The sequence below is a fragment of the Hyaena hyaena genome, unplaced genomic scaffold (genome assembly GCF_003009895.1).
Source record: "Hyaena hyaena isolate Hyena2069 unplaced genomic scaffold, ASM300989v1 scaffold_58, whole genome shotgun sequence".
In the NCBI taxonomy this organism is placed as follows: domain Eukaryota; kingdom Metazoa; phylum Chordata; class Mammalia; order Carnivora; family Hyaenidae; genus Hyaena; species Hyaena hyaena.
In genome coordinates, this window is record NW_024080689.1 from 695,868 (window position 1) to 709,908 (window position 14,041).

The 14,041-nt window shown below is 45.8% G+C and overlaps 1 protein-coding gene across 1 annotated transcript in view; it reads right to left on the reverse strand.

The window, feature by feature from the left end:
- The window catches only part of DNAH9 (dynein axonemal heavy chain 9), a 332,337-nt gene that overhangs the window by 220,119 nt on the left and 98,177 nt on the right, over positions 1 to 14,041 (reverse strand). Inside the window, exon 27 of the mRNA XM_039231630.1 lies at positions 878 to 1,034. Within this exon, the coding sequence (XP_039087561.1) occupies positions 878 to 1,034 (157 nt within the window). The remainder of the gene's footprint in view (positions 1 to 877; positions 1,035 to 14,041) is intronic.

The following is a 14,041-nucleotide window of genomic DNA, read 5'->3' on the forward strand; positions in this document are numbered from 1 at the left end:
AAAAAAAAAATTAAAAAAAAAAAAAAAAAGAAGTGACCTGTAAGCCTCTCGTTTTTCTCTACGACACAGGACCTGGAATAGATGTGAGAAGTGAAGATGATGCAGAGTGCCTGAATGAAGATCATTAGCCTTGCACTTGTCCGTTGTCAGCCTTGAGTCACTCATTAGGAGTGGAGGTTAATCAAGGTTAATCCCTTCAGAAGTCACACCTGCCGAGGGCACCTGGGTGGCTCAGTCGGTTACGCGTCCAACTTTGGCTCAGGTCATGATCTCATGGTCTATGGGTTTGAGCCCTGTGTCGGGCTCTGTGCTGACAGCTCATAGCCTGGAGCCTGCTTTGGATTCTGTGTCTTTCTCTCTCTAAACCTCCCCTGCTCACACTCTGTCTCTCTCTCTCTCTCTCTCTCAAAAACAAAATAAAAACGTAAAAAAAAATAAAATAAAGAAGTCACACCTGCCATTGTAGAAATCCTGAGAAAATGCCTGCTTTTCCAGCACAAATATGACTTTCATATGAAGGTTTTAGGGTAGCCCCTGGGAGCCTTTCTGTGGTTCTAGGTCAAACAGTGAACTTGAGCCTTCGGATATAAGTTCAGCTTCATTTTATGGGTCACAGAATGAAGAGTCCCAAAATGAAATAACCCACCTATGTCTGCAATGGTCACTGGTAGAAGCCGATCGGCTTATGGAGAGGTCAACACACCCCAGGGATCAGAGATCCTCAGGTGCCCCGGATGGAGCCAGCAGAGCCCCCCTCAACGCCCTCCACCCCCCGACCCAGGGCCCAGCCTCTGAGCCCATCCTGGGCAGTGTGGACACGCCTGGTCCCTGCTGTGGGCTGCCACCCGGTCCCAGCCCCCCCACAGCCGGGCCCTACCTTGTAGTCCATCTGCTCCGAGCAGTTGAACACATACACCATGATGCCCAGCGCGCGGCCCAGGTCCTTGGTCGTCTCCGTCTTGCCTGTGCCTGCAGGTCCCGCGGGAGCCCCGCTCATGGTCAGGTGCAGAGACTGCGTGAGGGTGATGTAGCACCTGTCGAACACAGGAGTGCGTCGGGCATTCTCAGGACCCTCGAACCATGGCCCTGGCCTTGCTGGGTTCTGGGGAGCAAGAGCTGAGGCTCCAGGACAGGGGGGCTGACGGCTTCTGTAAAAGGAAAGCCAGAGCCCCCACCCCCATCTGCTCCCCACAGCGCTGTGGGGAGAACTCTCTGGAGGATCATCCGATCGTGATTCTCCCTCCCTGAACGGCGTCCTTAGCTCCCCGCCAGGCCCTTTCTGATCTTGCCTCTGCTCAGCTTGCTAGCTTGTCGCCCACTTCTCACGTCCCCTTCAGCCCCAGCGCTCTAAGGTGCCTTCACATACAGCTGTTCTCACTTGCTCATGCTCTGTCCCGAAGGTTTGTGTGCCCCAGCTCCCTAGCTCGTACACTAAAATCCCAACCCCCCAAGACTACTGTATTGGGAGGTGGGGCCTTCCGAAGGCAATTAGCTCATGAAGGTGGAGCTTCATGAATGGGACTGGTGCCCTTATAAAGGAAGCTCCATAGGGATCCCTCATCCCTTCCACCACCACGTGAGCACACAGTGACAAGACACCAGCTATGAGCCAGCAAAGGGCCCCAGACAAGAACGTGAGCATGCCGGTGTCTTGACCGGGGACATGTCGGCTTCCAGAACTGTGAGAAATGAATTTCTGTTGTTTATAAGCCCCTCAGTCTGGTCTTTTATTCTAGCAGCTCAAATGGATGAGGATACCCAGACACACCACGACTGTGGTCATCCCTCTCTCCCTCCCCCACCCAGCCCCCCACCTTTTCAGTCTACCTGAGTCATGTCCTTTTTCAACATGGTCATTAGTAGCCTAGTGGTGGCCATCCATCCCTTCAGGCTCACAGTTGACATTAGTTCCTGCACTAAGTATCCCCAGACCCCTTAGCACTGGGAGAGAGTGAGGAGATGTCCCTCAGCTGAGGTCCCACTCCACTGTCCTGCACATCAGCGTCTGACCACATATACCACACACATTGTTCATGCAGATCTTCGTTAAGACACGTGAAGGAGGGGCCCTGTCTCACTCATGGTCTCGTCTCCACAAATGGGTCCGGCCACAGAGACGCCATCAATAATTATTTGTGAAACAGATTCATGAACGAAGGCACCAGTCATTCCATCTGTTTAACCCTCCTGTGACTATCCTCCCGAATGACAATAAAATAAAAACCAGCATTAGGCTTGTTTCTGGTACTTTTTGAAATAACTGACAGCAACTTCTTCTTGGACACGTCTCTGGAGGCAAAGGAAATAAAGGCAAACATGAACTACTGGGTCCTCATCAAGATGAAAAGCACCTGCACAGCGAAGGAAACAATCAGCAAAACCAAAAGGCAACCGACGGAATGGGAGAAAATATTTGCAAATGTCATATCGGATAAAGGGCTAGTATCCAAACTCTGTAAAGAACCTCCCAAACTCAACACCCAAAAAACAAATAATCCAGTGAAGAAATGGGCAGAAGCCATGAATAGACACTTTTCCGAAGAAAATATCCAGATGGCGAACAGACGCATGAAAAGATGCTCAACATCACTCATCTTCAGGAAAATACAAATCAAAAACACAGTAAGATACCACCGCACCCCTACACCTGTCAGAGTGGCCAAAATTAACAACTCAGGAAACAACAGATGTTGGTGAGGATGCGGAGAAAGGGGATCCCTCCTGCACTGTTGGTAGAGATGCAAACTGGTGCAGCCACTTTGGAAAACAGTAGGGCACTTTCTCAAAAAATTAAAAACAGAACTACCCTACGACCCAGGAATTGTACTACTACGTATTTATCCAAAGGATTAAAAAAATGCTGATTCGAAGGGACACACGTACCCCAATGTTTATAGCAGAGCTATCAACAATAGACAAACTATGGAATAAGCCCAAGTGCTTCCCAACTTATGAATGGATAAAGAAGACGTGGTCTATATATAATATATGTATGTTATATATATATATATATATTATATATATATAATGGAATACTACTTGGTGATGAAAAAGAATGAAATCTTGCCATTTGCAATAACATGGATGGAACTAGAGGGTATTATCACAAACAGGGTTATGGCAAAGTCTCAAGCTGGATGGTGGTACTGGCTGTACAACTCTACAAATTACTAAAAAAAAATCACTGAATTGCACATTTGCAATGGGTGGACTGCAAGGCATGTAAATTATACCTCAATAAAGCCATTAAAAATGTGCCATTGGCCTAACTTCTCAATACCTAGCAAATTAATCCATAGGCACCCCACCTGCAGATTGGACCAGGAGGGGCCATCCAAGGGGGCCTCCAAGATGAATTTGGTTTTGGAATCTGATGTCTAGAGTTCACCAGAAACTCCAAGTGAACACTCTTCGGGCCAGATGGTGACTGCATCGCCAATGAAACCAAAATGGTTCTGAAAAGACTTGAAGTGAGTTCTTGAATTCTCCTTTTTTTAGAAGTGTATTTATTTTGAGAGAGACAGAGGAAGTGTGAGTGGAAGAGGAACAGAGAGAGAGGAAGAGAGAGGGAACGCTAGCAGGCTCCACACTGTCAGCACAGAGCTTGATGCGGGGCTCGAACCGGCGAAACTGTGAGACCTTGCATGGAGCTGAAATCAAGAGTCGGACGCCTAACCGACTGAGCCACCCGGCTGCCCCCTGAATTCTCCTTTGAGTGCAAAATTCCCAGATGTATTTCAGCCCTTGAGCGTGAAGCCCAGGAAGGCGGAGAGGACAGGTGCGTGGATGTGCCATTCCACCTGGAGTTTTCCTGTGTGAGGGAAGGGGCTGGCTCCATGGATGGGAGAGGCACTGGCCACACTTCTGGACAGGTGAGCTGGGCTCGCTTGGAGTGCTTCTCCCCTCTCTGGGACACTCCTAGCTGGGTCCTCACAGGGGCTAGACCTGCCCTCAGGGGCTGAGTCCTGGCTCCCGATTGGCCCCAGTGCCTTCTACCCACCAGAGTCTCAGGCTTCTTTTAGAACTTTCCAGGGGCTGCCGCAGCCCTGAGCCTCCCAGGAGGAAAGGCAGCTTCCGGGACTGGCAGCATCCCCAGCCTCCGGCCAGCTCACTTCCCCACTCTCTCCCACCCTCCGGGTCTGTCCATGGCGGCCTCCTCTGCCAAGCCAGAGGGCAACCCAGACCTCTTCTCCCCAGAGCCACAGGGCTCTCAGGGAATCCAGGAGTCCATAAGCACAAGGTTTTGCAGAAATAGAATCCTCAAAGAAAACTCAAGAATCTCTGGAAAGAAACCCTTGGAGTTGGGTGTCAACCTCTTCTGGAGCATCCACTACTGAGCTTCTGATGATCTCCAGAAGAAGCCCTTGGGGGCGGGGGAGGGCCCCCCAAAATATTTTTCTCCCCATAGTAACAGAACTCTAGAGGGGCACCTGGTTGGCTCAGTCGGTTAAGTGTCCGACTTCGGCTCAGGTTTCGTGGGTTCAAGCCCTGCATCGGGCTCTGTGCTGACAGCTCGGGGGCTGGAGCCAGCTTCCGATTCTCTCTCCCTTTCTCTGCCCCTCCCCTGCTCATGCTCTGTCTGTGTCTCTAAAAAATAAATAAATGTTAAAAAAAAAAAAGATATTAAAAAAAAAGAACACTAGAGCTAGAAGGCATTTCTGGAGATCACTGATCCAATCCCTATTTTACAGACGGGAAGACTGAGCTTCGGGAAGGGAAGCTGGGTTAAGGCATTTAAATAATAACAAAGGTAGCGGCAGTGGGGCTTAGGCTTGGGCCATGAGTAAACCAAAAGGAAAACAGTGCCTCCCTCTTCCACACGAGAGTCGCCATTATGCTTGGGCCATGGGCCATCAGGCTGTCTTAGGCCTTAGGGATACCCGCCCCTGCTCTAAAATTCCATCTGGGGTCGTTAGCTTGTCCATCTCTGCAAACATCAAGCCAGCTGCTGTGTCCCACTGAGGTGGGCGGGTCATGCCATCGTGGTCTATGGCAAGAATTCTGGAGTCAGATAGGGTTCCGGTGTTGCCTCTCGTACAAAGTGTTTGTGCAACTCGGCCGGGGAAGGAAGCCTTGGTGTCTTAATAAAAAGTGGCACTAGAATCATTGCCAGTCATTGCCTTGCACCAAGGAACTCAGTACCTTTGCTGCCTCGAGCCAACAGCAATTGTGAGAATGGCAAGGACTCTTTCAAGAGGCACCCTTGCCTGGCCAACTGGCCCCAACATTGATATGGACCGATTTAGTCTGGTTGTTCCTGAGAAGACAGACCCTTTCATTCGGGGACAGACCTTAAAGGTCTGGCCTTTAAACCAAGCCAGGCTTTTCCCCATTAAATCCTTCTAGTAGGGCCACATCAGGCTTTTCCCCCAGCGAGGCAGGGTTTGTGATTTCAGAAGGCAGCCCCTTCCACAGTATGCCAGTTGTTAATTGCTTGAAAGGCTTTCCAAATATCAGGCTGAAGTCCGTCTTGTTCTCTCTGAGCCAATGACTTCTCTAGGCTTTGGCTTATCTCCCCCTAGCAGGCTTTAGTGGGAATCAGATGAGATAAGAGATACAAAGGTGCCTTGAAAAGAAAGCTGATCCATGTTTAAAGTATTACTTTTTTAAGGGGACAAATACAGGAGCCGTGGCTTTTCTTTTTTGATACAGTTATTCAGGTGGCAGATTAAAGAAACTATCAAAGACCCTGTGTCTTGATTTCAGCTCTGAGTCGCCTGTAGTGATCCTGGGAATGTGGCCTAAGTGATCTTAGAGCTGGTGAAGCCTCGGCAGTTGTTTTGTATTCATTTCCTCCTGCTATGTAAGAAATTACCAGAAAAGAAGTGGCTTAAAACAACACTCACTTATTCTCTTACTCTTTTAGTCAGAAGTCCAGATGGCTCCTCTGTGGAGGGTCTCAAAGACCAAAATCAAGGGGACAGTTGGCCGGACTCTGATCTGGACACTCTGGGGAAGTGTCCTAGCTCACTTGAGTTCCTGGCTGAATTAAGTGGCTACCAGCTGGAGGACTGAGCTCCTCATTGGTTGCCGGTGGCCAGGGGAAAGCTCAGCTCCTCGAGATCTCTCTGTCGTCTTTGCAGATGGCTCCGTCTACCTTCAAAATCAACGACGGCATGTCAAGTTTTTCTCGTGCTTCAGATCTGATTTCCCCTCCGTCTTGGGCCAGGAGAGAGCTGCTTTCAGGGTCTCACACAATGGCTCTGGGTCTGCCTGAATTATTTCCCTGTTGCTATGGAACAAAACATTACCGTGGGAACAACATGATCATATTTATAGTTTTCACCCATAGTCAAAGGGGAGGAGATCGTACAAGGAAAAAGGTCATGGGGATCACTCTTAGAATTCTACCTACCACACGGTTCAAGAATCATAACTAAGGGATGAACAAGGATGCAACGATGGCTCCCTGGTGGGGGTCTCTTTGGTGTGATCAGCAGGACTCTGGTCCCTGATATTCAATATCTTTATCAGTAACTTGAATGAAGAAATAATTGGTTATATGCAACATAGACTGCATTCTAAATAATCCTAACAATTGAAAATGATGGGATAGATCAAGCAAGGTAAAATTTAAGAAGGATAAATGTAAATTAATCTTCCAAGCACCTGCACATGTACAGAATGGGTGGGGGGTGGGGAGGAGGGAATGTGGTTAGATGGTAGTTCACAGAAAAAAGACCCAAGGCTTCTAATAGGTCCCAGGCTCAAAATGAGAAACAACATCAACAGAAGAATGGACTCAACATCAGCCTAAAACAAATATATCCCTATTATAACATTTTTACTTTAAAAAAAAAATTAACATTGGGGCGCCTGGGTGGCTTAGTCGGTTAAGCGTCTGACTTTCGCTTAGGTCATGATCTTGCGGTTCGTGGGTTCGAGCCCCGCGTCGGGCTCTGTGCAGACAGCTCAGAGCCTGGAGCCTGTTTCAGTCTGTGACTCCCTCTCTCTCTCTGACCCTCCCCTGCTCACGCTGTCTCTCTCTCTCTCTCCTGGAAATAAATAAAACATTACAAAAATTTAAAAAAAAAAATAAAAAAAAAAAAATAAAAGGTCCCAGGCTCAAAATGAGAAACAACATCAACAGAAGAATAGTCTCAACAGCAGCCTAAAACAAATCTATCCCTATTATAACATTTTAATTTTTTTAAAAATTTAACATTTATTAGAGACAGAGCATAAGCAGGGGACGGGCAGAGAGAGAGGGAGACGCAGAATCCGAAGCAGGCTCCAGGCTCTGAGCTGTCAGCACAAGGCCGGACACGGGGCTCGAACTCACGCACCACGAGATCATGACCTGAGCCAAAGTCGGATGCTTCACTGACTGAGTCACCCAGGCACCTCATAACATTTTAGTGTTTAAATGTGAATGTTGTCCTCAGTGTAAATGCCCCCAATTCTAAGATCTGTTCTTTATGCCATTTGGTTATGAGATCCTTCCTCACCCAGTGCTCATCTTTCTCTTTGCCCACACTACTTGGTAAAATGTCGTTCTCAAAATATGACAATGCAGAGCAATGACTGACATATGATCTCTGGAGAAAAATAACAGCATGCTTAGTAACGAAGCCTGAGTCGGTATAATTATGCTTCACATTATGTGTATGTCTCAAATACGATTGGAAATTCTAGAAGTGACTTAGAAAAGTCAAGAGAATCAAGACAAAAATTCTTAGAATGTTTTTAATACAGGGCAGTCAGTGGGCAGAATATGAGATAAATTTATAAAGGTAACTTTCATCCTATACAAAAATGAAAAGGAAGGTAGAGATACAGTGAAATTAAGCAAAGACTTCTTAGCTACAACAGCTAAAGCATGGTCCAAAAGGAAAAGATTGACAGATTGGACCTCATCCAAATTAAACACTTTTGCACCTCAAAAGACACCATTCAGAAAGTAAAAAGGTAAGCACCAGATGGGGACACGATACTTGCAAACACATGTCCCATAAAACCGGAATATACAAAGACTTCCTACGACTCAGCAAGATGACAAACAGATCAGTCAAACAGGAGGCAAAGATATGAACAGGATGATGCCAGGGACATCTGCAAACGGCTAATGAGCACAAGAAAAGATGCTCAACATCATTATTAGGGAAATTCCAATGAAAACTCAGAGGAGATACTACTTCACGCCCGTTCAGATGGCTACAATCGACAAGACAGACAATAATAAAGTGGGCAAGGCTGTGGAGAAATGAGAACCCTCATCTACTGCGAGGTGGGGGGATGGAAAATGATGCAGCCACTTTGGAAAACGGTTCGGCAGTTTCCCAAAAGGTTCAACATAAAGATCGCATACCCACCGAGCAATTCCCCGCCCAGGTGTCGGCCCAAGAGAAAGGAAAACTTAACATCTACACACGGACCTGCGTGCAAAGGTTCACACCGACACGACTCAGGACAGCTCCCAACTGGAAATCGCCTAGGTGTCTGACAATGGGTGACTGGAGAGATGAAATGCGTCCTGTCTACAAAATGGGATATTTTCCATTAATATAAAGCAATGGACTGCTGTCACGTGCTCTATCATGAGTGAACCCCCCAAACTGTGTAAAATGAAAGAAGCCAGACCCTAGGGACAAGTTGTGTGGCTCCATTTATAGGAAACATCTGGAATAAGCTGAATTTATAGAGACAGAAAGCAGCTCAGAGGTTGCCTGGGGTTGGGGGTGCGAATGGGCATATAAATGGGGATGAGGGGTCTTACTGAGGAGGTTAAAAATGTCGTGGGGCGCCTGGGTGGCTTAGTCGGTTAAGTGTCCGACTTTCGCTTAGGTCATGATCTCGTGGTTTGTGGGTTCGAGCCCCGTGTCGGGCTCTGTGCTGACTGCCAGCTCAGAGCCTGGAGCCTGTTTCGGAGTCTGTGTCTCCCTCTCTCTCTGACCCTCCCCTGCTCATGCTGTCTCTCTCTCCTAGAAATAAATAAAAATATTTTTTAAAAAATGTTGTAAAATTGACTTATGGTCAAGTTGCTGGAAATCATTAAGTGGGACACTTGGAATGGGTACAAATTTTTGATACATAAAAGAAACCTCAATAGAGTTGTTTCAAAACATATATATAATGAAAAAACCTTGTATAGCAACAAAATTTTTATTTCTATTAAAAAAAAGTTAACATTTATTTATTTTTGAGAGAGAGAGAGAGAGTGCAAGCACGGGAGAGTCAGAGAGAGAGGGAGACACAGAATCTGAGGCAGGCTCCAGGCTCTGAGCTGTCACCACAGAGCCCCCACGTGGGGTTCGAACTCAGGAACCGTGAGATCATGACCTGGGCCAAAGTCGAACGCTTAACTGACTGAACCACCCAGGCGCCCCTAGCAACAAAATCTTTAAAAGCACCTGGTGATGATAAGAAATACTCAAACCTCTATGATGATACTTAGACATTTTTCTGACCTAACTGAAAGATATTCAAACATAATTGAAGATATGGATATACAGAAAAATAGCACATATCATAAAGATGGCTATTGTTCCCAAATTAACTTGAAGGTATTAAGACTTAACCAATCAAAAACCCTAACCGTTTATATTTTGGAACTTGACAATATAACAATTCAAGTTCGTCTGAAAAGAAAGAGAAGAGCTAAAAAATATATATATAGAAATGATGATGTGGACGTTTACTGTACAAATAGAAGAACTCACAGCAAAGCTACAGTCCTTAACTAAGATGGCGTATTGATGGACATAATGATGAAACAGGATAGACACTTTGAGGTAGTCTGAGAACTCAGAATTGTGAATGTTGCAGAGCAAACATCACAGAGGGAAAAGGAACATCGCTCACTAAAAAATGTTGCATCCACTGGTTACTTAGCAACAAAGGAAATCAGACATTCCCTGCCGTAGTAGTTTCTGTGGGTTTTCCTTGCTCAGGATTCCACACGTATGGTAAGCCCTCTGGCTACACAGCCATGAATCAAAGTATCTCTCACCCTCCCGGCCGGGGGAAGGGGGTGGCGCGCGGGCACAAGATTCGGGCTGGCAAAATAACCAACCTCAGTGGTTGCAGTGGGGACTCAGAGATTGGCACAGAATCCAAACAGGACTCACTGGAGTCCCTTGAAGGAACCAGATCTAGGGAGCTGAGAAGGTGGTGGGGGGAGAGTGGGTTCTCTCTTCCTCCTGGAAAATTCATGAAGTCGTGGGAATGGAGACCACCCCTGCAGTCATACAATGAAAATCCATGCGAGAGAGAAGCCAATATTCAGAAGAAAACAAAGCCATGATAAGAGAGAGCTCCATCACTGATTTCTCCCCGTTCAGGCCCAGAGCTAGACTCCTTTCCTAGGCATGTCAGGTAACAAGTCCTCCTTCTGTATTTGTTAGTTTGGGTCTGGCCTCTATCACTTGTAACCAAAAGTGATTTGGTAAAAACATTCACTCTACTCAATAGTCAAAAAGTTTACCGAAGAATTTTATAAAGTTAAAGGGAAAAATAAAACAAAAGGGAACTGCAGTAAAATACAGGCGAATATGGAACCGATCTTGAAATGAGCAGGGACTTTCTAAACATAAAAGTAATAAAACGGGCAGGAATGGTTATAAATAATTCACAGAAGAGGAAAATCTATTAGCCAACGACCACATAAAAATGCTCAAGTCTGTGAGTAATTAAGGACATCCAAATCCAAATGCCATTCTGACTTATAAAATAATATTTCTGACAATGATACTTAATGCTGGTGAGGATGCTGCAAGATGAACATTCTCATAAACTGCTAGTGAGAATGGAAACAATATTGATTTCAAGAATAATTTTCAAGTATGTGTCATCTAATTACCTTGCCTCTTGGAATCTCTCCTGGGGAAATATTAAGAAACACAGTAAAAAGTTATTTAAAAGCAAGGTCATGGCAGATTGGTTTTGAAGAGTAAAAGCTTAGGTGTGACTTAAACATTTTATAATATGGGTATGTTACATAAATTTTGGGATACTTGTAAGGAGAAGGTAAGTCAACTCTTAGAGTGTTTCAGAAGAATGTTGTGAGAATATGCACATGATATAATCTTATGTTAAAAAAAACTATGGTTTTTTATATAAAGCACAGGATTGCAATTTCATTTTGTCAAAATCTCTATGCAGAAGGAAACAGATTAGATAACAATGGTTATCTCAGGGGGACTTTATCATCTTTGTTTACAGAGTACTAATTTTTCCGATGAAAACTGCAGATAAAGACTCAGGAAGTGCAGGACTTTGGCTCGCTGCGTCCTTGTCCAGCAAATCACCTTCCAAGACTCTTTCGTCAATTAGATCTCACCTGCTTGCGGGTAGTTCTGAGATATTAAGAGGTACTCAAACTTGATAAGCGGCTGATTAGAACAGCACTTAACTCAGCACAGGGCTGAAAAGGGCGTCTGTGTGTGAAGGTGAGCGAAGGGCGAGGAGGTCACCCAAAGGTTGAGAAACAACTTATGTGAATTGCTTTTGTTCAGCCTGAAAAAGCATTTCCATTTAGTTCTTGAGCTTAGCGCTATGCCAAAGTCCTGCGAATATATCGTAGCTACTTATATATTCAGGTCCCATCCGGGCAGTGGGAAATTCCAAAGAAATAAGCATAATCAGTCGGAGGTACGGTAATGCGGGTATGCTTTTAATGAATGTGCAAAGGTTTTACGGATCAATTGTCCATTTGATTAATTCCTCTGGCAGGAGAGAATTAAATGTACTTAAGCTACACACCAGCCAAGGCTGAATGCTCTTTAAAATGTGATTTTCTGTGTTAAGGCCAATTTTTTTTTTCCCGGGCAAAACATTTCTTGAGATAATAATGGAAGTCAATGAGAAAATGGAATTTTACATATAAATATTCACTACGTGCCACTTTGTCAGAAAAGCATCTAAAGTGCAAAACGAGGTCAAGGTCTACACAGTATTCACCATTATTTGCAGTACGTCTTCCTTTCTAGTTTTTATTTTTTTTGCATCGTTTCGTAGGAGGGGGTGATAAAATCATGTTTTAGAGAGAATTCCCGTCAAAGCGTTACCCTCTCCCTTTCCGGAGGCCTTCAGCATTAGTGTACGACAGACTTCTGAATCCAAAAGAGGCAATTATCTCCTTGAACCCCTGGAAAGGTGTGAAGACCAGGGGAAAGAAAAGTCTTAGACTATCACTTGGACTGATCATGTCTGCTATGTCCATGGAAAGGAAGGAGAGATTCTGTCTGGTGGTGGAGAAGCTGTGTTGGAAATTGTTCCGCTGCATTGGGTCAAGGAGTGAACTTCCTGAATGTCAGTCACGTGCCCAGCACGGCACTGGGTCCCTCAGCGTACAGCAGTGAGCAGATCAAAGTCAACGTTACCACGGAGCATATAGTCTAGAGTCAGAAACAGACACTAATCAAATTGCCCAGATATAGAATAGTCTCGTTATTCTGTCGCAAGCGATATAAATTCCCAAATGATTAGCTTCTATTCCAGGGCTGGCAGAAAACTCACTGCAAGAGAGAAAACTGGACCCCACTCCCTTCCTGCTTAGGGTACCTGTTTTGCTGAGAATACGACACACGAGAGGGTCCACTCCGAACGAAGCTTGGGGTGGGAACATTTTCCTTTGGCCCACACCGAATGAGCGCCTCTAATGGACTGATACCAAGTGAAGGCCAAGAGCAACCCTAAGGTGCCCACACCCTCTGAGTTGCTGTTGCCAATACTGTCATGGCCTCGGGGAAATCCGCATCTCTGAACGGGTGTTATCTGCCTTTCGTCCTAAGCTGGGGCAGAGAGGAGTGTTGGTCTCCACATCAGAGCAGAGGACAGAGTGGCTGTTCCTCCTTCTTCGGGAGCCAAGGCATAGAGTCCTGTGTGGATCCCTCTTCTTGAGCCAACCTCCTCTTCTTGATTCTGTCTAGTCTTACCATCGAGGTCTTCACTGTCCAGGCAGCATTCATTCATTGGACAGGTATTAATTTCACAATCTATCAGGTGCTGGTGATATAGCAACAAATCAGACAAAGCCCCCTGACAGCAAAGAGCTTCCATTCCTAAGTGTGGTGGGGGAGTGACTGGAGACGGTGGTGTGACCTCTGCGGGCTCCCCCAAAAACAAAAGAAGAGAAATACAAGAGTAAACGTGAAGTGGGCTCTGAGTGGAAGGGTCTTCCAGGCTGGGCAGGAAAATGAAGGAAAGGAACAGCATGGGGGCGGGGGAAGAGCGATGGACCATGAGGTCCTGCTCTAAGGTGATGTTGGGATTTTCCCACACCCCGGGTCATGCCACGAGTGATGTGATTACAAGTCCACTCAATGTTCCTTAGAAATACATCTGAGGATTTGACCAGAATGCAGGCGGAAACACTTAAAAACAGGCAGGGAGAAAATCCAATATAAGATGACACAGATTAGGGGCGCCTGGGTGGCTTAGTCGGTTGAGCGTCCGACTTTCGCTTAGGTCATGATCTCGCGGTTTGTGGGTTCGAGCCCCGCATCGGGCTCTGTGCTGACTGCCAGCTCAGAGCCTGGAGCCTGTTTCAGTCTGTGACTCCCTCTCTCTCTGACCCTCCCCTGCTCACGCTGTCTCTCTCTCTCTCCTAGAAATAAATAAAAAATAAAACCTTTAAAAAAAAAAAAAGATGACACAGATTCTCTGTGGCCATTCCAGCCTTCACCATTGAAGACCATCTCTTCACCGTTTACAAGTTGCTGATTTGGAGGGAGCCGGCAATTCAGACACGCACTTCTTTTTGGAGAAGGGATTTAGTGCTCAATGAAATTATATTGGAAAAGGGCACCAGATCTTAGCAGAATTCATGGAAATCTCAACGGAATTAAGATATCCTGTCCTTGCTGCCCTTCGCTCAAGCTGTGCTGTCAGATAAGTTTCCATAAAATACAGTTTCCGTCGTTCTACTCCGCTGATGAAAAATTTTCAATAGTTTATCGCAACTTACTGGATATAGAATGTAAGATGCATCCGTTATAGTCTGACTCTTATTACCCACCTTCCCTGGCTTAAGGCCAACCATATCTCCCCACAAACCAAGTCAATCGTCTACCCCTTTTCCAGGACCACATCTTGAGTTTTC